The following is a 25,558-nucleotide window of genomic DNA, read 5'->3' as shown; positions in this document are numbered from 1 at the left end:
AGTGGATCTCAGGGATGCATATTTGCATATCCCGATTCATCCGGAATCTCAGAGATTTCTCAGGTTGGCGGTGAGGTTGAACACGGGGGTGTTACACCTCCAGTTTCGAGCTCTCCCCTTCGGGCTTTCAGCCTCACCAAGAGTCTTTACAAAAGTTCTGGCAGAGGCACTGGCCCCATTAAGGCTCAAGGCTATAACAGTGATCCCATATCTGGACGATCTACTGTTCATAGCCCAGTCGGCCCAACAGCTGCAGAGGGACATACAGGAGGCCTTGGTTTTCCTGCGCTCACTGGGGTGGCTGATAAACCAGGAAAAATCCCAGCTGACCCCCTCACAGGAGGTCCTGTATTTAGGATACAGGATTTCTTCAGTGGAAATGAGAGTATTTCTTCCGGAGGAGAAGATCGGCAAGCTAGAGCAGGCGGTAGCCCAGCTTCAATCTGGTCGGGAAGCCCAGATCAGGGAGGTGATGAGAGTCCTAGGGTTGATGACATCATGCTTTCCAGCGGTGGCCTGGGCAAGACATCATCAGCGTCCTTTACAAAGACTCATGCTCCGTTATTGGGATGGCAGGCAGGAGAGCCTGGATCAGGTTATGCCCCTATCCTCGGCAGTCAGGAGGTCTCTTTGGTGGTGGCGGGCCCAGGTCAACCTAGACAGGGGTCTTCCCTGGTCCCCACAAGCTACGGTGGTGGTCACGACCGATGCCAGTGCGCTGGGTTGGGGTGCCCACCTAGAGGGAACCTTAGCCCAGGGTTCCTGGTCGAACCTAGAGACAGGTCGTTCCTCAAACCAGAAGGAACTTCTGGCAGTCTGGAAAGCTATAGAAACATTCCAGTCCCGGTTACATGGCAGGGATCTGCAAGTTCGCTCAGACAATGTGACAGCAGTAGCCTACCTGAACAAGCAAGGGGGAACCAGAAGCCCTGCACTGCAGGTAATTGCGGACAAAATCTTCTGCTGGGCAGAGAAGAATTTGTCCTCAATATCAGCCATTCACCTAAAGGGAACCCAGAATTTCCTGGCCGACTTTCTCAGTCGCCAGAAGATAGGTCAGGACGAGTGGGCCCTCAACAAGGAAGTGTTCGAGGAGATCGTGTCATGCTGGGGAAGGCCAGAAATAGACCTATTTGCAACAGAAGGCAACAGGAAGGTGACACAATTTTTTTCGGTTCACCCACAGGATCGGGCCAGGGGGATAGACGCCCTTGCCAATCCATGGATGTTTGGCCTGTGTTACGCCTTTCCTCCCGTAAGGATGGTGGCGGAGGTTCTGCAGAAGTTCCGTTCGGAAACTACGGACCTCATTTTAGTAGCTCCTTTTTGGCCAAGGAGACCCTGGTTTGCCAGCATAAAGAGATTGGCCGTACATCCTCCGCTGTTTCTACCAGTCAGGGGGGACTTACTTTCCCAGGGGCCGATCCTGTGCCCTCAGATAGAGAGGCTCAAGCTTGCGGCCTGGTATCTGAGGAACAAATCTTAAGGTCACAGGGTTTCTCAGAGAGAGTGATTAAGACCTTGTTAGAATGCCGTAAACCTGTTACTAGGGCAATTTACGCCAAGGTAGGAAAGAGGTTTAATTCCTGGTTGCGAGAACAGGGGATTGCAAGTCCCGGGGTCCCGGCAGTCCTAGATTTTCTACAGGCAGGGGTAGAACTGGGCCTATCTATCAGCACTCTAAGGGTACAGGTGGCGGCCTTAAGTGTTTTCCTTCAGTCCTCCCTTCAGCAGAATCCATTTGTCAGGAACTTCTTCAAGGCTCTATCTAGATCCAGGCCTGTGAGAATGAAGTCCTGTCCTACTTGGGATTTGGCCTTGGTTCTTAGAGCTCTGACCCAAGATCCATTTGAACCATTAGAGGGGGCTTCACTTAAGTGGATTGTACTAAAGACTGTATTTTTGATAGCGATCACGTCAGCTAGAAGGGTCAGTGATCTACAAGCGCTCTCGGTCAGAGAGCCATTTCTGTTAATCTTAGAGGACAGGGTAGTACTTAAGACTGATCCTAGTTTTCTTCCTAAAGTGGTGTCCACTTTTCATAGGACACAGGATATTATTTTGCCAACTTTTTTCTCAACCTCAGACAAGGATGAGGCGAGATCTTTAAGTTTGTTAGACGTCAGGAGAAGTCTATTGATTTTTTTAGAAGCCACTAAGGTCTTCAGGAAGTCAGACTCACTTTTTGTTAATTTTTCGGGCGCCCGCAAGGGCTGCAAGGCGTCCAAAGCGTCTATCGCCAGGTGGATACGAATGGCGATAGTTAAAGCCTATGAGTTAGAGGGGAAGCAGGCACCCTTAGTTAAGGCACACTCTACAAGGGCGGTTTCCGCATCATGGGCAGAGAGGGCTGGAGCCTCTCCGGAGGAGATCTGCAAAGCAGCAACGTGGTCCAGCTACTCAACGTTCGCAAGACATTACCGTCTGGATTTATGGTCTGATAAAGAGCAGACTTTTGGACGTAAGGTCCTCCAGGCAGTGGTCCCGCCCTGACAAGGTGAGCTCCTTGCTTATCATCTCAAAGGCTGTCCTGGAAGACGATATGAGAAAACCGGAGTTAGACTTACCGGTAACTCTTTTTCTAGGAGTCTTCCAGGACAGCCTGGCTTCCCACCCAAAGTTGTTTAAATTGGACTAAGTGGTGAGGATGTGTATTAACATGATTGTTAGTGTGTTATGTCTTTCAGAGCCTCCCGGCGGTTCTTGGAGTAAAACTGAGGAGGGCCTGGAGGACCACACCTTTTATTTAATTGGCTTGACGTGTTTCCTGTCCCGGAGGGAGGAGCCCTATATCTCAAAGGCTGTCCTGGAAGACTCCTAGAAAAAGAGTTACCGGTAAGTCTAACTCCGGTTTTTTCGACAACTTAGTCCGACCGTGTGTATGCAACAGTTTCGGACACAATCCGTCAGACTAAATCTGACGGACAAAATCCGACGGATTTGGTTGGCAGAATCTCCGACCGTGTGTACAGGGGCTAAGAAAGGAGCTGTGTAAGGTGGTGAACATAAGAGAAAATAGGATTTTTTGTACTCACCATAAAATCCTTTTCTCTGTAGTTCACCGACTGACACAGCACCCACCCCTCCTATTTTTTACGTTTTATTGCTTGTTGACGTACTGAGGCTGCAGTAGCAGGCTGAGGGGTTGTTACCTAAGGGACCTCCCCTTGGGCGGAACTAGAAAGTTCTAGTTTTATTATAACATTTTAACATGTTCTGCCTAGTCCTCTCCCGAAGGTGGCGTAACAACCCGATGGTCTAAGAAAGGAGCTGTGTCAGTCAGTGAACTACAGAGAAAAGGATTTTACGGTAAGTACAAAAAATCCTATTTTTACAGATTATTTTTTCTCTAATTTTCTTGATTTAGAGTGGAGATCCAATCGATATAGAATTTGAGATTAAAACAGAAGAAGAAGAGAGGTATGTGAGGGATGATCATCAGTCTATGGAGGAGGATGAAATAACGGGGACATTTATAGAGGAGGACACTCCTACAGAGATCAGCACAGGTGGGTCATTAACACTAAATAAATTCCTCCACCCATACTGCTCACGGATTGGTCCAGAGTAGGGCAAGGACTGGTTGATATCAGCCTGTAATACCCTGGTCACTTTCCTGAGCTGTGTTCCCCTTCTGTCTTCTACCCCATGCCTGGGTCTAACCAAATCTCTGATAGACCAATTCTCCTGGGGTTACTTGCTCTGTTGTTTGTTTGCTGTGCCAGATGGAGGGATAATGGAAAATTGTTATCAATACTTACTGTCATTTTTTTCTTTCCTGGCTTTGGCTCATGCCAGCTGACTGTGTTTCAACTCAGTCCCCTTGAACATCATAGGACATTCCTGAATAGTATAAAAGGACAGCAGCACCTAGTGGAGGTGTTGTTACACATAGCCTGAGACAGACCAAAAACCGAAGCTCCCATTAGGCCATACTGAGATGACCTCACATCCAGTTTATAGAGTTTAATGAAGATATTCGGAGAACTTCACCATTCGCTGCCTTACAGACCACGTCAGACGACACCTTAGGCCAAGCTGTCCAGGAGGATGAAACCGCCCTTGTGGAATGTGCCCAGATCTCCTGGGGGGGGGCCTGGCATGGAGTAGGCTGCCCGGATTTTCCTCACTATATATGGAGAAAGTACTCTCAGAGGGACCAGCAATGCCCATCCTGGGACTTTGGAAACACAAAGAGAGCATCCGTCCTGAAGTATCAGCGTTTGAAGTATCAACTTAAGGTGTAATCCTTCTAGACCAGGTTCTCCCACTGGGGAAGGTCTAAATGATGGAAGAACAGATTCCCAATTAAAATGAAATTCTGACGACACCTTCGGTAGAAAACTTGGAGAAGGCCTCAACACCACACTATCCAGGAGGAAGGTACAGTATGGCTCTTTGCAGCAGAATACCGCAATGTTGGAGACCTGCCTTGCTGAGACTATGGCTGTGAGAAATGCTGTCTTTAGAGTGGGATACTATAATGGACTATTCAAATCTGAGAAGAAGGGTGACTTCAAAAATCCTTTCAAGAGAAATGGCAGATCTGGGTATGCCCAATAGGCTCTGTTATGTACTGTTAACTTCGAAACCTGCAATAAAAATTACAAAAAAGAAAAAGTAATGGCAGATCCCACTTTGAGAAAAAAGGACATATAGGAGGGAAAATCTTGATTGCCGCTTTGATAAATCAGATCACCGGAGACTCCTTACACCACAATGAATCTGTAAGAGCCCAAAGTGCTTACACCTGAACCTTAAGGGTGTTGTAGCTCAACCCTGTGTCCAGCCCAGTTTGTAAACAGTTCAACACATTATCCACCGTGGGGGAGCAAAAGGCAAATCCACATTGAACAGAAAAGGCTTACAACTTCTGCCATATTCTACAATAAGTTGTCATGGTAGAAAACTTCCTAGCTGACAGGAGGGTGGACATTACTGACTCTGAGAGATTCAGACCTTGCAGTTTTTTTCCTTTCAAATTCCACGCAGTTAAGGACAGACAGGCCAGGTTGGGATGAGTCTGTTCATTGAGAAGGAGTAAATCTCGGGCTTGAGGCAGCCTGATCGGAGGGCACGTCACCAGGTGATTTAAAAGGGGAAAACATGGCCTCCTCAAACAGAATGCAATGATCATGATTGCAGACACTTCTTCCTCCATTATCTTGATCAATGATTTGAGAATTAGAGCTGTTAGTGAAAACAGGTAGACCTGCCTGAAGTTCCAACTCTGAGAGAGGGCATCCTGGGCTAGAACTTGTGGACAAAACTAGTGGGAGAAAAATAGAGGTACCGGGTAGTTGAATGGAGTTGCCATTAAATCTATACTGGGTACTTCCCACTGAGTGAACATCTTTGACAAATACTTTGGATTCAGCATCCACTCCATTTGGAGCGAGAATCTGACCGCCAACTGATCCGCCATAGAGTTCAGAGGACCCCTTGGATACGATGCAGACAGGTCTTACAAATGGGCTTCGGCAAACGTAAAAAAATCTCCGCTGTGACCTGAAAAAGCTGCAACTCTTCATGCCCCCTTGCCTCAATACATACGACACTGCCGTAACATTGTCCATCAGGAGCCTGACCCTCTTGTCCCGAATGATGGGCAAAAATGTCCTGAGTGCTTCCCTGGCCACTCTCGGTTCCAGGAGATTGGAGGAACACAACAGAAGAGGAAGCCATGTTCCCTGAGCCCTCAAGTCCAGACAATGAGCCCTCAACCCTAGAGACTGGCATCCAACGTAACCGTGATCCAGTCTCCACTGGATCACTGGGCGGCACAGTGGTGTAGTGGTTAGCACTCTCGCCTAACAGTAAGAAGGGTCGCTGGTTCGAATCCCAACCACGACACTACCTGCCTGGAGTTTGCATGTTCTCCCTGTGACTGCGTGGGTTTCCTCCGGGTACTCCGGTTTCCTCCCACAAACCAAAGACATGAAGGTAGGTTAATTGGCTTCTGTCCAAAATTGGCCCTAGTATATGAATGGGGACCTTGGATCATGGTCTCTGTGAGGGTAGGGACCAATGTGAGTGTGCAATGTACAGGGATAGGGACAATTGTAGACACTCACTCAGGTTGAACTGGATGGACTGGTGTCTTTATTCAACCTTACTAACTATGAAACTATGGGCCTGCCCGGAGAGAGACTACTCCTCTGGTCCACCATAGAAGGTCTTTGCGGATGAAGTGAGGAATCTGCAACTTATAACTCAAGGGGCCATGATGCCACTGGCTCTATAGGCAGAATTGAAACCTCCTTGCGTGCCATTATGCCTAAGGGACCACAAGGATACATGCTGTCAGGACTCCTAAAAAAACTCATCCCTTGAGGCACCGTTATCAGAGATGAAGATATCATCATCATCATCATGGATTCTGAATGAACTCAATCCATCTTGTTCTCTGGAAGGTATATCCTGTAATAAACCATGTCGAAGGCCACACCCAGGTATGTACAGTAGATTCTGAGAAGGAATGAGATTGCTTTTTTTCTGAGTTCACCATCCACCTGAATTCCACCAGGGTGCGCAGCACTTCATCTCGGTGTTGTATGAGAAACGTCTTGGACTGGGCCAGGACAAGGACGTCATCCAGATAATGGTACAGTATATATATATATACGAATGCCCTTTTCCCGAAGGTAGGCGACAACTGTTACTAGAACTTTTGAAAAGGTTCTTGGGGCTGAACAGAGGCCAAAGGTTAGGCACCTGAACTGAAAGTGGCTGCCTTTGAAGTGGAACCTTAGATATTGCTGATGATTCTTTGCCACTGGATAATGGAAATAAGTGTTTTTTTAGATCTATGGATATCATCCAGTCATTTCTCTGAATCACAGCAGTTATGGTCTTGAGAGACTCCATGCAAAAAGATTGCTGCTTGAGAAATGAATTCAGGTACTTGAGGTCCAAAACAGGGCACCACTTGCCGGATGCTTTCCCACAAGAGAAAGAGGGGAATACATGCCTTTCCCTTCCTCTGACCTTGGAACAGGAGTCATGGCTCACAATCTTAGCAACTCAGTGACGTAAATATCTAGCAATGCCTAATTCTCCTAAGACATAGGGATCTTTGTTGAAACAAAAATTTATTGGAGGCGTGTTTTCGAATTGAAGGCGAAGCACCCTGCAAACTACTTTCAGAAACCATGCATCCATATTCCTTTCCATCCAGACCTCGCCAAAGAGAGCCAGCCTTACACCTACAGGCGAATTCCGGATGGGCCATCCTTCAGAAAGACTTAGCTGCTTTCTTGGACGACTGGGCAGACTTGGGCTTGTCTGGCCTGCGAAGGAACCTCGAGCACGCCATGGAAATCAATTGAATTCTCTACCCGGGCAGTAAGATCTAGAGTCTTTGAACTGGTCCCGACTTTTCCTATTTGATCCAAAAGGACTGCACCTGTCTTCTCCGATCCTGGGGAAGAAGACTAGATTTCCCTCCAGTCACCAAGCGGATCACAACCTCCAATGATTTACCAAACTGTGTCCCACCTGTGAATGGAATTGAACAAGGACCCTGCTTGGAAGTCGAATCTGCCGACCAGTGCTTCAACTAGAGGGCCCGTCTGGCCATAACCGAATAAGCAATAACGCGGGAAGTAACCCTGACAATGTCTATCGCTGCCTCCGCCATGAACTCCGTGGATAACTTAAGCCCTTGGAGACTAGTCAATATAGATTCCTCCTCAGGAATTGAGCTCAAATCCAAATTGGAAGACCATACTTTCACCACTCTAGCGACTGAATACAGGGCGACTGCAGGCTGCCCCTGTTGTAGTAAAAACTTTTCTTGATCATACATCACGGGACACAGGAGCTTCATTACATAGTGGGTTATATAGGCACCTCTGGTGATTGGACACTGGTTGACCCTAATTAAGGAGAATTCCTCCCCTATATAACCCCTCCCATTTGGGAGGCACCTCAGTTTTTTCGCCAGTGTCTGGGTGATGGTCACGTAAAACTTTAGCTCTATGCAGGTCCCTGCGAGGGCCTAAGGGCTACAACAAACCGGATCCATACCTCGGGCCGATATTTGACTCCCAAGATGGTATGGTACCCGGGCCTCGTCTGCCGAAGAAGCGAGGTTTTGCCTGTAAGTCCTCTCCATTGGAAGACTGGGCTCTGGGAAAACCAGACTTAGTGTACTGTTTATACAGAGCGCACGAAAGTTTCTGGCAGAGCTTTCTACATGGCCCAGGTGGGAGGTTCTTCTGAGTAAGAGCCCCAGATATACCTGAAGGTTGGCTAACAATACCCGCCGTGATGGGTGAAGGCTGGAATTTGTCTGGTTCAGCAATTCCTGCGGCGGGGACAGGTAAGGGAAGTCATCCTGTATATTTAATATATGAATGGATTTCTTCATTGTGAGTAGTTGTATGTCTTACCTGGTTTCCACCACTAGAGGGAGTAAGAGCAGCCTGATGCATACTTACATGCCTTTCAATACACACGCTCAAGTGAAAGCCTGTTTCTCCAGCTAACTCACGTCTCCATTGCAGTCCCTGCCACAAATAAGGTAAACAGGGGTCCCACGCTGCTCCATTTTGGGTTCTCCTCTCCCCCCCGGATTCCGCGGTCCTCGTGCACGCGCGCCGGGCGCGCTCCCGGCCTAATGGAGGAGGGGGGGGTGTGGTTGCGAGCCGTGCACGTCAGTGTGCACGGCGCTGTACTGCGCAGGCGCCAGGCGGCAGTTTTAAAAGCCCAGAGCGTCAGGGGACTGTAATTGGAGACACAGGAGCTGTAGGCAGTAAGCATCCGTGGGGATTGGATCCAGGCAAACCTTAAGACACCTACTCAGCATCAGGTTGTGCAGTTTAAGCATATATTTATTATTGTGATACTTTAAGCGCAACAGTGATCGCACTTGTACTAGTACCTCTGCTTTGTAGCCTAGTACTATGTCTCCTCGTAAGAGGGTCTCAGGGGGAGGTAATAAGAGCACTGGTAAGTCACCGCCTAGGTCCAGGGGTTCCAAAAGTGCCTGTAAATTACCATCCCCCCCTGCAAGACTGGAGCCAACCTCTCAAGACGAGTCGGTGCCCCTGTCAGGTTTTGCAGCCTCTCCTAATGTCGCAGCCCCGGTTTATGTCACTGAGGACTCCCTTAGGGCTACATTGGAGGGTTTTGAAGGGAGAATCATGAATTTTATTTCTGCTTCCCTAAAAGATAGCAGGAAAAGGGGTAGATCCCCTCCCTCTGCTGAAATCCCTCTCTCGGATGGTTCTTCTGAAAATGAGGAGGGATCCCTATCTTTGGATAAGGATCATGAGCAGTCGGATGAGTCAGAGGAAGAGGAGATGGTCCCCTCCTCCCAGGCACTCAGAAAGCAGGTGCAGTATTATACTGAATTGGTGCGTACCACATTCAGAATGCCTGCTGCTGAAGTCGCTACGTCCTCTGTTTCTTCCCTGGGAGTCAGGAAAGCCCCACAGACTGCCTATTCCTTCCCAATTCATCCTTTAATGGATAAATTGATGTATGAGGATTGGGGACATCCCGATAAACTGTTTGCTCCTCCCAAAAGGTTTTCCATGCATTATCCTGTGGAGGAAAGTTTCACCAAGAAGTGGGGGGTCCCATCTGTCGATGCGGCTGTTTCTTGTGTGAATAAGAACCTAACTTGTCCTTTGGATAATGCGCAGGTATTCAAGGATCCAACTGATAAAAAGCTGGAAACCTTATTAAAAGCCTCCTTTTCCATGGCTGGCACTGTGGTGCAACCTACAGTCGCAGCCGTGGAGTTGTGTCAGTTCCTCAAGGAACAGGTTAAACGGATGCTTGGGCTCCTTCCCAGTGAGGAAGTAGAAAATTATACAGAATTGCCTCACATTCTGTGTTTCATAATTGATGCGATTTTGGATTCCGTCCAACAAGCATCACGTTTGTCTCTCATGTTGGTTCACATGCGAAGGGCCCTATGGCTAAAGAATTGGGCTGCTGAGCTGTCATGCAAAAAGCATTTGACTGGGTTCCCGTTTAAAGGGGAGCGTTTGTTTGGGGAAGAATTAGATAAATTCGTCCAAAATATTTCAGGAGGTAAATCTACTCTCCTTCCAGTCAAAAAGAGCAAGCGTCCTTCATTCAGGCGTGCTCTCTCTCCCGAAGCATCAAGCTCTAAACAGTGGCGACGGCCTTCTTAGTCCTCCTCTGCTAGAAAGGCTCAAGGCTGAGCCCAGGGACAGAAAAAGACTTGGGGGCGAAAGCCTGCCAAGCCGAGCTCAAAAACTTCCTTGTGAAGGGGCGCCCCCGCTCGGCAGAGTGGGGGGAAGGCTCCTGCAGTTTGCAGGCGCCTGGCGGGAAGAGATCCAGGACAAGTGGGTGATCTCTTCAGTATCTCTGGGCTACAAGCTAGAGTTTCAGGAGATTCCACCTTCTCGTTTCCTAAGGTCAAGGATCCCCAGGGATCCAGTAAAGCAAAAACCGCTATTTCTGGCCTTAGATCAGTTACTATCCCAGGGTGTGATAGTAGAAGTGAGCCCGAAAGATCAGGGTTCGGGGTTTTACTCAAATCTCTTCACCGTTCCAAAACCAAATGGAAGTGTCAGACCTATCCTGGATCTGAAGGACCTAAACCGGTTTTTACACATCCAGACCTTCCGAATGCAGTCAATCCGCACTGTGGTCTCCTCCCTGCAAGGGGGAGAATTCATGGCATCAATAGATATCAAGGATGCATATCTCCATGTGCCAATTTTTCCCGCACACCAAAAATTTCTAAGGTTCGCGGTAGAGCGGCGCCATTTTCAATTTGTGGCCTTGCCGTTCGGGCTTGCTACAGCCCCTCGAGTCTTCACAAAGATTCTGGACCCTCTCTTAGCAATCTTAAGAGCTCAGGGCATAGCCGTCATGGCTTATCTAGACGACTTGCTTCTCATGGAGAAAACTGCAGCGTTCCTAAGTCGCAGCGTCACCAAAATGCTAGAACATCTAGAACGCCTAGGTTGGATTATAAACCTAGAAAAGTCGTCCCTACAACCGACTACCAGGTTGGAATACCTAGGTATGATTATCGACACCGCTCAAGGCAGGGTGTTTCTTCCAAGGCTAAAGGCCTTGGCCATTGGAGATCTGGTGCGCCTGATTCTGGGCAGAAGATCTTCCTCCATTCGGTTGTGCATGAGACTATTAGGGAAGATGGTCGCCTCCTTCGAGGCCGTCCCATTCGCCCAGTTCCACTCAAGGCCTCTGCAAGGATGCATCCTTGCGGCTTGGAACAGGAAGCCCCAATCTCTGGATCTTCCTATGCGTCTATCCCCCGGGACAAGCAAAAGTCTTGTCTGGTGGTTACAAACCAAGAATTTGCTGAAGGGCAAAACTTTTCTTCCTCTTTCATGGAAGATTATCACAACAGATGCCAGCCTGACAGGCTGGGGAGCTGTATTGGAGGGAACGTGCTCGCAGGGGAAATGGTCTGCGACCGAAAGTCTACTGCCCATAAATATCTTAGAGATCCGGGCAGTTTACATGGCACTCATAGAGTGGTCTTACAGACTGCGAGGTTTCCCAGTTCGGGTTCAGTCCGACAATGCCACCGCAGTGGCTTGCATCAATCACCAGGGCGGTACCAGAAGTCTGGTGGCCCAAAAGGAGGTGAATCGCATACTTGTCTGGGCAGAAAAGCATGTTCCGTGTCTTTCTGCAGTCTTCATCCCAGGAGTGGAGAATTGGCAGGCGGATTTTCTCAGCCGCCAGCAGTTGTGCCCAGGAGAATGGGCTCTGCACCCCGATGTGTTTCAGAACATATGTCACAAGTGGGGTACCCCAGACGTAGATCTGTTTGCGTCCAGGTTCAACAGGAAACTGGACAAGTTTGTGTCAAGGACAAGAGATGCACTTGCTCAGGGGTCAGATGCTCTGACGGTTCCCTGGGATCAGTACAATCTGATCTATGCCTTCCCCCCGAGCCCGCTGCTGTCGCGGTTCCTGGGAAGGGTCAAGAGGGAGACTAAGTCGGTCCTTTTGGTGGCCTCGGCTTGGCCCAGGCGACCATGGTATGCAGAAATCATGAAGTTGGCAGTAGGCAGGCCATGGACCCTCCCTCTCCGGCCAGATCTGCTCTCACAGGGTCCAATCTACCATCCTGCTTTACGCAGTCTGAATTTGACGGTTTGGCTGCTGAGACCCACATTCTGAGAGACCGTGGCCTTTCGGGGCCAGTCCTTTCTACTCTGGTCAATGCCAGAAAGCCGGCCTCCAGGCTTATTTATTACAAAATCTGGAGGACATATGTTTCCTGGTGTGAACTCAGGAAATGGCATCCTAGAAAGTATGTCATTAACAGAATCTTGGCCTTTCTCCAGTCAGGCCTAGAAATGAATTTGGCCATAAGCACTATCAAGGTGCAGATTTCGGCCCTGTCGGTATTTTTTCAAAAACCGCTTGCATCACATTCCCTGGTACGGGCTTTTATCCAGGGGGCTATGCGGACAAAACCGCCAGTTAAACCTCCGGTATGCCCATGGGATCTGAATTTGGTTCTCTCGGCCTTACAGGGGCAACCATTTGAACCTTTGCATCTGGCTTCTTTAGCTCTCCTGACTAAAAAGCTGGTCTTCTTAGTAGCCATATCTACGGCTAGAAGAGTATCAGAGTTGGCAGCTCTTTCCAGTAAAGAGCCGTATTTAATTATCCATAAGGACCGGGTGGTCATGCGTCCCAACAGGTCCTTTCTACCTAAGGTGGTTTCGGGTTTCCATTTGAATCAGGATGTAATCCTACCATCCTTTTTTCCGGACCCTCAGTCCACAGAGGAAGAGTCTTTACACACTTTGGATGTGGTTAGAGCAATCAGTGTTTTATCTTCAAGCAACTTCTCAGATAAGGAAAACTGATTGTTTATTTATTCTGATGGAAGGCCCTAGAAAGGGCCAGGCAGCGTCAAAGTCCACTCTCTCAAGGTGGATCAGACAAGTTATTTCTCAGGCCTATGGCTTAAAGGGGAAGATTCCTTCTTTTCAGGTGAAAGCGCACTCTACTAGGGCTGTTAGTGCTTCTTGGGCAGTGCATCACCAGGCCTCCCTGGCTCAGATCTGTAAGGCTGCGACTGGGTCATCAGTCCACACATTCACCAGATTCTATCAGGTGGATGTCAGAGGGCAAGAGGATATCGCCTTCGGGCGCAGTGTACTGCAGGCTGCAGTTTAGGTCCTCAGGTCCCTGGCGGTCTATATTTATGATCTGTGTCTCCCTCCCCTCAATCTGAGCATTGCTATGGGACATCCCACTATGTAATGAAGCTCCTGTGTCCCGTGACGTATGATCAAGAAAATGGGATTTTTATATACAGCTTACCTGTAAAATCCTTTTCTTGAGAGTACATCACGGGACACAGGGCTCCCGCCCCTCTTGGGTTTTACGTGGTTTCTTATTGCTTTGCTACAAAACTGAGGTGCCTCCCAAATGGGAGGGGTTATATAGGGGAGGAATTCTCCTTAATTAGGGTCAACCAGTGTCCAATCACCAGAGGTGCCTATATAACCCACTATGTAATGAAGCTCCTGTGTCCCGTGATGTACTCTCAAGAAAAGGATTTTACAGGTAAGCTGTATATAAAAATCAAATTTTTTCAGATCTGAATCTGCCTTTCTCTCCATCGAACCCTTAAAGGAGACCGTCACGTCTCCTCTAGTGGTAGAGTAATATTAAGGTGCCGCAGAGAGACATCAACCTTTTGGAGGCGTCTCCCAAGATTCTGAATCTGATGGATGGAGAGGATGTAGCTTATTTAATATATTCTGAACTGCTGGCCTTCTGTCTGGCTTAAGCCATTCCTCTTCCATCAGCTCCTTTATTTCAGCCATAATAGGAATTTTGGGAAGTTCCCTCTTCAGATTCGGATAACATTTTCTATGCCCTTGTGTAGCAGAAGTATCTTCCTCCCATTCAATAGCCTGTTTGACAGCTGAAATAAAAGATGGAACAAGGGAAAAAATGGAAGGAAAAGGATTCAAATTGCTCATGTGCTGCATGCCTCTGAATCGCTGGAAATGGCTCCAGACTCTGGAGAACCTTCATCCTGCATTCTCTGAAATAGGCGTGCCTCTTTACTGGAAGAAGAAGGAGGCCAAAGACTTCTCACACTTTCTTTTACTGCCTCCTTGATATATACCCTAATATCCTTATCCGTTGCCTGACTACTCCAAGAGGCTTCTCTGAATCATGATTCATAAAGCTGTTTGGATGGCATAGATGGGGCTTCTCATGCCCATTTGCAAAATCCATATAGACAACATCCACCGGCCTACCCTTGTCCAGATGGTAGTTCACTTCCTTGTAGAATATGAATACCGTATATACTCGAGTATAAGCCGAGATTTTCAGCCTCTTTTTTGAGGCTGAAAGTGCCCCCCTCGGCTTATACTCGAGTCATCGCTGTCTGCCCGCTCGATCAGCGTGTCGAGCAGACAGACAGCGGCCATTCTATAATTCAAAAGCCGCGCCTCCGGCTCCGCCTTCGCCTGTGATAGGCGGAACACTGAATTTCCCAGCAGCCTGTGTTCCGCCTATCACGGACATCGTATCATCCTCGTACTACGGACGAGGATGATACGATGTCCGTGATAGGCGGAACACAGGCTGCTGGGAAATTCAGTGTTCCGCCTATCACAGGCGGAGGCGCGGCTTTTGAATTTTACAATGGCCGCCGAGGCGCCGACGAAGAGGGCACGGGACGGAGGCAAGGCAAGGCACGGCACGGGACGGGACGGAGGCAAGGCAAGGCACGACACGGGACGGAGGCAAGGCACGGCACGGGACGGAGGCAAGGAGGCAAGGCACGGGACGGAGGCTCGGGACAAAGGCTCGGGACACAGGTAGGCTGGACACACACACACACACACACACACACACACACACACACACACACACACACACACACACACGGATGGATGGATGGAGACACACACAGGGATGGATGGATACACACAGGGATGGATGGAGACACACACACACAGGGATGGATGGACACACAGGGATGGATGGATGGATGGATGGAGACACACACACACAGGGATGGATGGATGGATGGACACACACACACACAGGGATGGATGGACGGACACACAGGGATGGACGGACACACAGGGATGGACGGACACACAGGGATGGACGGACACACACACAGGGATGGACAGGCATGTCTCACCCTCGGCTTATACACGAGTCAATAAGTTTGCCAGTTTTTTTGGGGGTAAATTGGGGGCCTCGGCTTATATTCGGGTCGGCCTATACTCGAGTATATACGGTAGGTCGATTTGGCAAGAACCACCTTTCGTAAACCCATGCTGATTATTGAGAATGATACTTTTTGCATAAGAACATTCTTGGATATGGTCCCTCATCTTCTACTGAAATAGTTTACATACTACCAATGTTAGCCTGAATGGTCTGTAGTTGCCAGCAGAATATCTCTGCCTTTTTTTGAATGTTGGTACCACATGGGCTTTTCACTAATCAGCTGCTACCAATCCTGTCATTATGCTGTCCATAGAAATTAGGAATAGCAGTCTGGCTATAACCTGACTGAGTTCTTTAAGGGCTCTTGGGTGTAATCCATCTTGTCCTGGAGATTTATTTATGTTAAGCTTCTCCAATCGTTTCCGAACACAGGCCTCTGTTAGCCACTAGGGTAGATCCTGTGAGGTGTTACTAACAATACAGTTGTGGTGGTTATACCCCCCCTCCTTTTCCTGTGTGAAGACTGAGGAGAAGAAAACATTTAGTACAGCTGCCTTCTCCTTGTCATTTGTAACCATCTTCCCTGCCTCGTCCTTTACGGGGCCTATGTATTCTGACCTCACCAGTTTACTGTTAGGCTGGGTTCACACTAGTGTGAATTTGCATGACAGGAGATTGTGACTGGCTCTCTATGGAGCCGGTTCACATATCTCTGTGGGGCTGTGGAGCGGATTGCAGAGGACTTCTGTGCGTCAAAAATGTGGCCCTTATTCGTCCCTGAAACGCAGAACAGGGACACACCGGACCCCTGCTGTGAGCCACATGCATTTTAGATGTGAACCCAACCTTAATAACCTTAATATTATTTTTAAAAAATTCTTGGGATCTTTTTTACTCTCCTCCGCAATGTGTGTCTCATATTCTTCTTTTTTTTTTTTTTTTTTTTTTTTTTTTTTTTTTAGACGCCCTGATTGCATTCTTACACTTCTTACTGCATTCCTTGTAGTATTGGAATTCTGACAATGCCCCGGCTTTTACTTTTTAAAGGGCATTTTTTTTTTTGCCCTTAATATGACATGACATTTTACGTTTTGGTTCAGCCACCCAGGTTTAACCTTTGTTCTGCTATATTTATTACCCCTTGGAATGCACTCGGTGATACTTTTATTTAATATGTTCCTAAAGCACTCACATTTTTCCTCCGTGTTCAATGCTTCAAGGATTTGGTCCCACTTAATATCCTGCAGCATTGAGTGCAGTCTAGAAAAGTTGGCTCTTTTGAAATTTTGTGTTCCTTTGCTCCCCTCGTGCCTCCTATTCCTATGAATTATGCTGAATGTAATAATCCTGTGGTCGGTAGTTGCAAAGTTGTCACATATTTCCACATCTGAAATCAGGTCTGTAGCCCATAGTATAGAAGCATACTGTATAGCACATATAGCCCATAGTATAGAAGCATACAGTGTTGCCAACTGTCAGCAAATTTATTTTTTTGATCAAAACCAACTTTTATTGAGCATAGTGGATAGGAGATTAATACAGAAGTTCAGTGCAACAGGCACTACATCAACAAATGCATACAATCGACATACATGTGCATGTGAAATATTTCTGGTTAAAGTAGATGCTGCATGATTCACTGAGTAATGGTTTAAATGCAGAAATCATGAGGGGGGGGAGGCCACCCTGGAGGTCCGCAGGATTGCCTAATGTAGGGTTCATCTAAGTCTCGGCACTGCAAGTAGAGGCGTCCCCCAACCATCTATCCCAAATTTTATTATATTTACTGGGCCAACCCCTATAGATGTATAACAGCTTCTTGTGGGGAAGAGTGGTGTTGATTGCTCTGATCCATTGTTGTAATGTGGGGGGGGGGGGGGGGTCCTCTCATCCACGTCTTGGCGATTTGTAATCTGGCCAGGAACAGTGTCTCCTGCAGGAAAATGTTCAGGTATTTTTCACCTTCGGAAAGTGAGAGGAGCCCCAGAACACCTTGTCAGGTGTCACCAGGAGCCCCAGAACACCTTTGTCGTGGAGGAACCGGACCACCTGCATCCAGTAGCCCTGTATAGTCGGGCAGGCCCAGAGTAGGTGATAAAAGGATGCGTTTGGGGAGTTGCAGCTGGGACAATTGGGGTTGTGTTCCGGCCTATATTTGGATATACGATAGGGTGTGAGGTATGATCTGTGTAGGATATACAGGTGAGTGAGACGGTCCGAGAGTTTGGGTGACACAAGTTTATGGTTCGCCAAGGCCTCCTCCCAGTCCTCTCCCGTCACCACGCCCAAGTCACCCTCCCACCGGGAGCGCTCCTGATGCGCCACAGTCAGGGCAGTGGGGGGTCGAGAGGTGAGCATACAGCAGTGAGATTGATTTCTTGGGTTCATTACCGAGCACCAAGTCAACCAGCATTGGAGTCTCAAGTATTGGGATATGGTCACCAAATTGGGTATTGAGTGCGTGTCGAAGTTGGAGGTATCGGAACAGCATTTGATTGGGTAGTGCGAAGTCATCTTTGAGGGTCTGGAAAGATTTGACCGTCCCGTTAGATACCACCTGCGACAGATATGACACCCCTATCCACCCACAGCCCGTGATCTGGTATGAGGGCAAGTTCTGGTATTCCTGAATTACCCCAGAGGGGCGTGTGGGAATGGGGAGAGGGGACCCTTCCTAAGCGGATTGCGAGCTGCCAGATTTTACAGTGGTGAAAAAGCTTAGGATGCCTATCCCTAATGCGGGTCAGGATGTGAGGGCTACAAAATAGAACCTGGAAGGGGTGAATCAGCGGGCCAGGGATCTGTGAACAGACAACTGTCAGCAAATTTACAGCTTGTAAATAATCAGTGATTTTTACAACTGTCTGTAAATATCAAGGGCTGAAAATTTGTCATGCTATGTTGACTTTTTAAGTGTAAACCAAGCAAATTACTTGTCACGGGTATTGTCAGTGTTTCCATATTGTGTTTATACTGTTTAAATATCAATTGTCTTCGTTTTTAATAGGAGTTCTGTAATTTTTCCCAAGTTGTCAGTAAAAAATGGGCTCTCTCAGTACATTTTTCATTTTTTGTCAGGAAATTGGCAACACTGGAAGCATACAGCACACATAGACCATAGTATAGAAGTATATATAGCACATATAGCTACAAGCATACAGCACATAGCATACAGAGGCCATAGAGCGGACAGCAATAATAGCACACAGCATAAAACCTATACCATCAGCATAAAGAGCATACCAGCTTAAAAGAGCATCTACTATCCCTCACATAGTACATAAGAGGGACACAGCCATGTCTTACCAGCACAAACAGCAGCAGATCTAGGACAGCAGCAAAGTAGAAAGCGCAGGAGGAGATTTTAAAGGAAGTGCCCTCTTCCTGTCCAATGAGCACCCAGCAACCTTCAGCCGATCCAAGAACAGGAAAAACGAGCAATCACTAAACAGACGATGACATCATCACTCTGCCCCACCACTAAATGCTGCAGGGACTCAGAAGGAGGAAGATGAGAACACCAGGCACACACTAACCAGCATGGAGCGTATGCTCCGTCACCATGACACATTGAGACACATGAGACAAGTTGAGAGCATACAGGATGGCAATAGCCCGGCACCAGGAGTGTCCAATTTCAGGAAGGTTTACCCCCAACAAGAGGACCTTCCACCGCGGGACCAAATGGCAGGAATACTTTAGCTGAAACCACAGGAATGTCCGGAGTGAGGACAGAAAAGGATCACCTCCACCATGTACTGTGATTCTTTTATACTATTCAGGAGTGTCCAATGGGGGTCAAGGGGGCGGAGTTTACCCACAGTCAGCTGGCATGACACAGGAAATGTCTGTAAAATCTCAGACCCAAGTCACTGAGTGCAGTCTCAGGAGATGGGAGGCAGCGGTGTGGGACCTCTGCAACTTGTCTCATGTAAACATTGAAGCTTCCACTGATTAATGAATAACAATATTATGAATCCTGACCCTTACACTCTATAATTTATATCGTACATTACATAGTCCTGACCCCTGCACTATATACTCTATGTTGTACATTACATAGTCCTGACTTCTGCTCTATCCCTACTACCCACTGATATATAAACATAATATGTATTCTCTTTTGTTACACTCATTCTCTACCAGCTGGACATTTTATATCTGATGATTTGATTGGAGCACAGACTTTTATATGGTGATAATAATGTGATCCCATCCTTAAACGTTGGAACCTTAAACAAAATGTGATAATGTGGGAGGAGTCAATAACCCAATGATGGAGGTCTTCAGGATCAGTCCAGTCTTCATCTTGGTTGTTCTCCCCCCATCCTCACTCTCTGACCTCTGGTGGGGCTCAGCCCCGCTGTTATTCATGACTAAATCATGGACTAAATAAGGAAGTGCAGGACTTCTTGTGTTGGGAAGATGGCAATGAGTGATAGAGGGGGAGGGGACACTCGTCCTATAATCCCCTCATCACTGTCACTCCTATAAAAGACAGTTCTCGTTGTTTCCTCACTCTCTGACTAAGGTCCATGAATAAAGAAATTATCTGGTAGGAGATCAGAGGACCCATTTACTAGTTACCTTGAGGGTCCTCAGAGACAAAGCTGCCTGATGTGGGCGGAGTCCTGGTTTAGGGGAACCAATCAGCTCATGTCTAGTAATAATCTTTGTATTTCTATTTTAGTAGATGGACGGGAGATGAGGAAAACCTCAGAGGATTGTCTCACTTTGTCTCCAGACTGTAAAGTAGAAGATGAGGACATCACACAGTATAGTCCAGGAGAAAACCCGACTACCTCAAATGTCCATCCGGCACCACACAGTGTAGATGGACCATCGTATTCCTCTTATCCTGAGGAACCTCAGACTGTGAGGGACGGTGCCGCCCTTCCAACAGAGAAGAGGTTTTCCTGTACTAAGTGTGGGAAGTGTTTCTGTTTTAAATCTGAACTTAATGTGCATAAAAGATCTCACACAGGGCTGAAGCCGTATTCCTGTCCTGAGTGCGGGAAACATTTTTCACATAAGGTCAATATTCAAATACATCAGAGATCTCACACGGGGGAGAAGCCGTATTCCTGTCCTGAGTGCGGGAAACATTTTTCACAGACGTCCACTCTTTACAGACATCAGAGATCTCACACTGGAGAGAAGATGTATTCCTGTCCTGAGTGCGGGAAATGTTTTTCACATAAGTACAGTCTTCAAACACATCGGAGATCTCACACAGGGGAGAAGCTGTACTCTTGTCCTGAATGCGGGAAATGTTTTTCACAGACGTCCAATCTTTACAGACATCAGAGATCTCACATGGGGGAGAAGATGTATTCCTGTCCTGAGTGCAGGAAATGTTTTTCACAGAAGTCCCATCTTCAAATACATCAGAGATGTCACACAGGGGAGAAACCGTATTCCTGTCCTGAGTGCGGGAAAAGTTTTTCACAGACGTCCACTCTTTACAGGCATCAGAGATCTCACATGAGGAAGAAGCTATATTCCTGTCCTGGGGGAAATGTTCCTCAATGAAATCCCGTCTTCCTGTACATCGGGGATCCCACGCAACCCTTGAGGTGTATTAGTGCCTTGAGTGCGGGAAATGTCTTCTATATGAATGTTGCTGGACTTCACAGCTCTCCCCTGGTATATACCTCAGATATACTCCGTGGCTGATCTTTATCATGTAAGAAGCCATTCATAAGGAGATCAGGTGTTCACTCAAGACTTGGATGAAGTGTTGGCCATTGATAGCCAATGAAAAGTAACCACTTATTTTTTTGTGACGTAAGTTTTCACAAATGCTTAGAGGCCTTTTTTTTTTTTAATTCAATAACTGACCAGCATTCACACAGCTGTTGTGAATATTGGTCAAATTTTATTTCATACAGTGATTTCCTCGGCTCCATATAGTGGTCATATTGCAGTATTGTGCTATATTTACTGTTTGATGCTTTTCAGGAAAAGTTCCCCATTTTGGTCACTAGATGGAGCTGAGGATCATAGGAAACCACTGCGTTAAATTACAGGTATATTATGTAATGGCTGAATGAATGATTGTCACCTTCGTCCAACAAATTTCTATAACTAGACCCACTTAAGAGTACATTGGACATTGGAGAATAAAAGTTATTTAAGCCAACACTATTAAACCAACCATTGATTTAAAATGGGAAATACTGCATTTGGCCTTTGGATGGACTGTCAAAAGGTTTGGAACAATTTGTCCTTGGGTGTTAAAGGAAGGTTTTTTTTATCTTAATGCATTCTATGCATTAAGATAAAAACTTCTGTGTGCAGCAGCTCCCCTCAGCCCCCTAATACTTACCTGAGCCCATCTCTATCCAGCAATGTTGCAGGAGAGACTTGGCTGCCCAGGACTCCCCTCCTCATTGACTGAGACAGCAGCAGAGCACCATTGGCTTTGGCTGCTGTCAAGCTGTAAGTCAGTAGGCCAATAAGGAGATTGAGGGGGTTGGGCCTATCCCACACTCCGTGTCTGAGTGGACACACTGAGCCTCAGTTTGGGTGCCCCATAGCAAGCTGCTTGCTGTGGGGGCACTCAACAGGAGGGAGGGCCAGGAGAGCCAAAAAGGGACCTGAGAAAAGGAGGATCTGGACTGCTCTGTGCAAAACCACTACACAGACCAGGTAAGTATAACATGTTTTTTGTATTTTAAACACAAAAAAACAAGACTTTAGTATCAATTTATTCCTGCCTTTAAAACCTATACCAGAAAATTACTAGAGATCGAAGAGCCCAAAAACCTTTAATAAGTGACATCGGCATCAGGGGTGTGAGGCTGCTGCTAATCCAGGACTGATTCATTTTGCCAAATGTCAGCCGATCAACTGAGTCTGTAGACAGGCATGCTATTTTATCCGTCACAAAACCTCCAGCAGCACTGAATGCCCGTTCATAATGGGCAAGTACAGGCCAGTGGTCTATTCTCATAACCCAATAAGTGGAAAGTTCTCCATGTCTGTTTTCACCTCTAGATAGTTTTCCACCATATGATGTAGGCGCTGCTGATGGGATCTTGAAGCTGCAGCCCTGGGTGCAGATGACTAAAAAATTTTTTGAAATGCACTTAGGTGGCCCCCTTCTACACCACTCCCCCTTTGATCAACAGAAGCCTCAAAACTAGCTTTTTCGTGAGACTGTAACCTACCAGAGCCTGGAAAGGCGTTACATAAACTCCTCTTTAAGGTGTCCTTGAGATATTTCATCCAGGATGAGTTCCGAGACTTTCCCCTTGTAATGGTGGTCAAGTAGGGTTGCCAACCAATAATGATCCTTCTTCCTGATGCCATGAATTCTCAGGTCCTTTTTAAAGGCTCTGAAGAATAAGGGAGCCTATGCACCACAAGTTTGCGGAGGCATGAGAAGCAGAGTCCTTGGGGTCACTGAGGATTATAGTGTCTGGAACTGCCTCCTCCCAGCCACGTGCTACTCCCAAGGTTTCTGGGGTCTGAAAAACATCTCTTAAGGATTGACGATTAACCACCTCTGGGCCTGCCCCTGCAGAGCCGAAATAATTTGTGCTTTGGTCTTGTTCCTGTCCCCTAAACAGACCAGCTAAAGCACTGCATGCCATCTTTTAGCCTGACTGGTTGAATAGCCCCTTGAACGCTTAGGGAGTGCTGGTGGTTCATAGGACAATTCATTAGAAGAGGCCAATGAGGAGGAGGGGGTGGAGCTGACAGACTCATATCATCACCACCAGCTGTTTGCAGATGTGGTGGCAAAACAAGCTCCAGCACTGAGCCCTGTCCTGCATCCTTCCTAGTTGCAAGCAGAGTTACCCAATGTGCTGTGAACAAAATATATCATCCCTGACCATGCTTGCTGGACCACGAGTAGTAAGGTGGACCTTGCGCCTGACTGCCTTGCCCAACAATGCCAAAGCCATGCCTTCCACGTGATGGTACAGAGCTGGAATGGCTTTATGTGCAAAGAAATAGTGACTGGGAACCTGCCATTGTGGTAGAGCACATTCTGCAAATTCACAGAGGGGGTAGAATCCACCAGAGATATAGGCAGGAGTTGGAAAACCCAATTTTTTTTTGGGATAAGCTGGAATTTAAACTGGCATGTGGGTGGCAGGGATTGTATTTTTTATTGCACTGCAGCAGCTGGGACAAAGAAATTTGCCTGCTATACTCTACAGCTGGTGGTGTGTTGCTGGCAGATGTGTTGCAAGGAACTGTGACACCCTTTCCTATACCATCATACCTTTCATTGGAGGATGCTGAGAGGTCATGAACTATAGTGGGGTTACACGTGAGGAGGAGAATTGTGTCCCTTTTGTGTGGCTTTCAGGTGCTCTTACCAATGGGCTGAGTGGTGGGAGGTTAAATGCCTCTGCAAGCATGTGGAACCCAAATGGCTGGCATTTTGGCCATGCTTGCGACAGAGATTACAAAAATAGGAATGCAATCTATAGACTGGGGGGAGAACCTCTGGGGGAATCTAGAATGGAAAAGGACTTGGGGGTCCTAGTAGATGATAGGCTCAGCAATGGCATGCAATCCAAGCTGCTGCTAACAAAGCAAACAGAATATTGGCATGCATTAAAAAGGGGATCAACTCCAGAGATAAAATGATAATTCTCCCACACTACAAGACTCTGGTCCGGCCGCACCTGGAGTATGCTGTTCAGTTCTGGGCACCAGTCCTCAGGAAGGATGTACTGGAAATGGAGCGAGTACAAAGAAGGGCAACAAAACTGATAAAGGGTCTGGAGGATATTGGTTATGAGGAAAGGTTGTGTGCACTGAACTTATTCTCTCTGGAGAAGAGACGCTTGAGAGGGGATGTGATTTTAATATACAAATACTGTACTGGTGACCCCACAATAGGGATAAAACTTTTCCGCAAAAGGGAGTTTAACAAGACTTGTGGCCACTCATTAAAGTTAGAAAAAAAGAGGTTTAACCTTAAACTGCGTGGAGGGTTCTTTACTGTAAGAGTGGTAAGGATGTGGTATTCCCTTCCACAGGCGGCGGTCTCAGCGAGGGGCATTGATAGTTTCAAGAAACTATTAGATAAGCACCTGAACGACCGCAACATACAGGGATATACAATGTAATACTGACATATATTCACACACATAGGTTGGACTTGTGTCTTTTTTCAACCTCACCTACTATGTAACTATGTAAGGGCTGGTCAGGAGAAGGACCAACCCCCAGATGCCACTCCAAATACTGTATTCGGTGTCCGTGTACCGCGCCAGTTTCCTCATGTCCTCCATGGACGGGTCTGTCAGCACTGTGGAGAAAAATAGAAAAGAAAATTAGCTGCACATACAATAACAGCTACATCTAAAACTAGGCACATTAGCATATCAGCCATGGATTGCATACATTCATGGTCAAACATGGTAATTTTCTGGGCCACATACTCGGCCTCAAATCATTAACCCTGCAAAATTATTAAATGCACACGTAAGATGAGTTCCTTGGCCAACAAGATTATATTTTTTTGCTCAATTTCCATAAATATCTCTACGTTCAGAATGATGTCCAATTCCATCCACACGGAGTCGGAGTTCCCGACTGGCCAAATGGTATGATTATTCAAGTGTGTGCTGAACGGGAGACAGCCCAGCTCCCAGGAAGCTGAGGCGTGGCCTTAATCTATTAGGAGTGAGGCATGAAGATGGTAGAGACCACAGTGGACCATGCACTTTGTTTTTTGATAAACAGATTAGTACTCATTATAGTGACCTGTTTTTTTGTTTCTTCTATTGTTGTCCTACACTTAGACCAACTTTAAGGGGGCATATGCAGACACACTAAGCTGTCAGGGGAAACTAGAAAATATGACCAGAGATGACTTATCTGAGTAATTTTTTTGTTGAAAACTAAATTTAAAAAGATACCAGGAAATGGATCACTGGGATAATGCAAAAAGGTAAATTACATGTGCACATATTTCAATCCATCGGGATCTAGATGTAGATATTTACAGTGTACCGCTCCAAATCCGAGGCGGGGCTTGCACCTGAGCAGCCCTTGCTACCTAAGTTGAATCTGTGTAAAGATAGTTGAAAAAAAGTGGGCCATGACACAAGAACAACAACTGGAGGTTAAACAGTCACGTAGAATATCAAACAAGTGGTGAACCCTAGCCATAGCCAACTCATCTTGTTGTTTATGTAACTAAGCTGGATGAGACCCATAAGGTTTAAATGAAAGCTTAGATATAGTACTTGTGTAAACCACCACTAAACCAAGCTACTCTGCCCCAAAAATGTACTCTCTGGGCAACAATTTGAGATGTAACACATCACCTTAGGCCCTACACAAATGGCACAGCTGACATCTACAGTATGGCAAGAAATTGTCTACCAGTAGTGTGGTGCAAGCA

General features: G+C 46.9%; 1 protein-coding gene across 1 annotated transcript in view; it reads left to right on the top strand.

The window, feature by feature from the left end:
• Positions 1-25,558, top strand: part of LOC143989526 (uncharacterized) — a 59,413-nt gene that overhangs the window by 8,155 nt on the left and 25,700 nt on the right. The window contains exons 7-8 of the mRNA XM_077489659.1: positions 3,368-3,509; positions 19,874-20,499. Coding sequence (XP_077345785.1) covers positions 3,368-3,509; positions 19,874-20,499 — 768 coding nt within the window. The remainder of the gene's footprint in view (positions 1-3,367; positions 3,510-19,873; positions 20,500-25,558) is intronic.

The sequence above is a fragment of the Lithobates pipiens genome, unplaced genomic scaffold (assembly GCF_037356315.1).
Source record: "Lithobates pipiens isolate NorthernLeopardFrog02 unplaced genomic scaffold, aLitPip1_a1.2 Scaffold_18, whole genome shotgun sequence".
Classification (NCBI taxonomy): domain Eukaryota; kingdom Metazoa; phylum Chordata; class Amphibia; order Anura; family Ranidae; genus Lithobates; species Lithobates pipiens.
The sequence above is the reverse complement of the archived record's forward strand: the minus strand, read 5'-3'. Positions and strand labels throughout refer to the sequence as shown.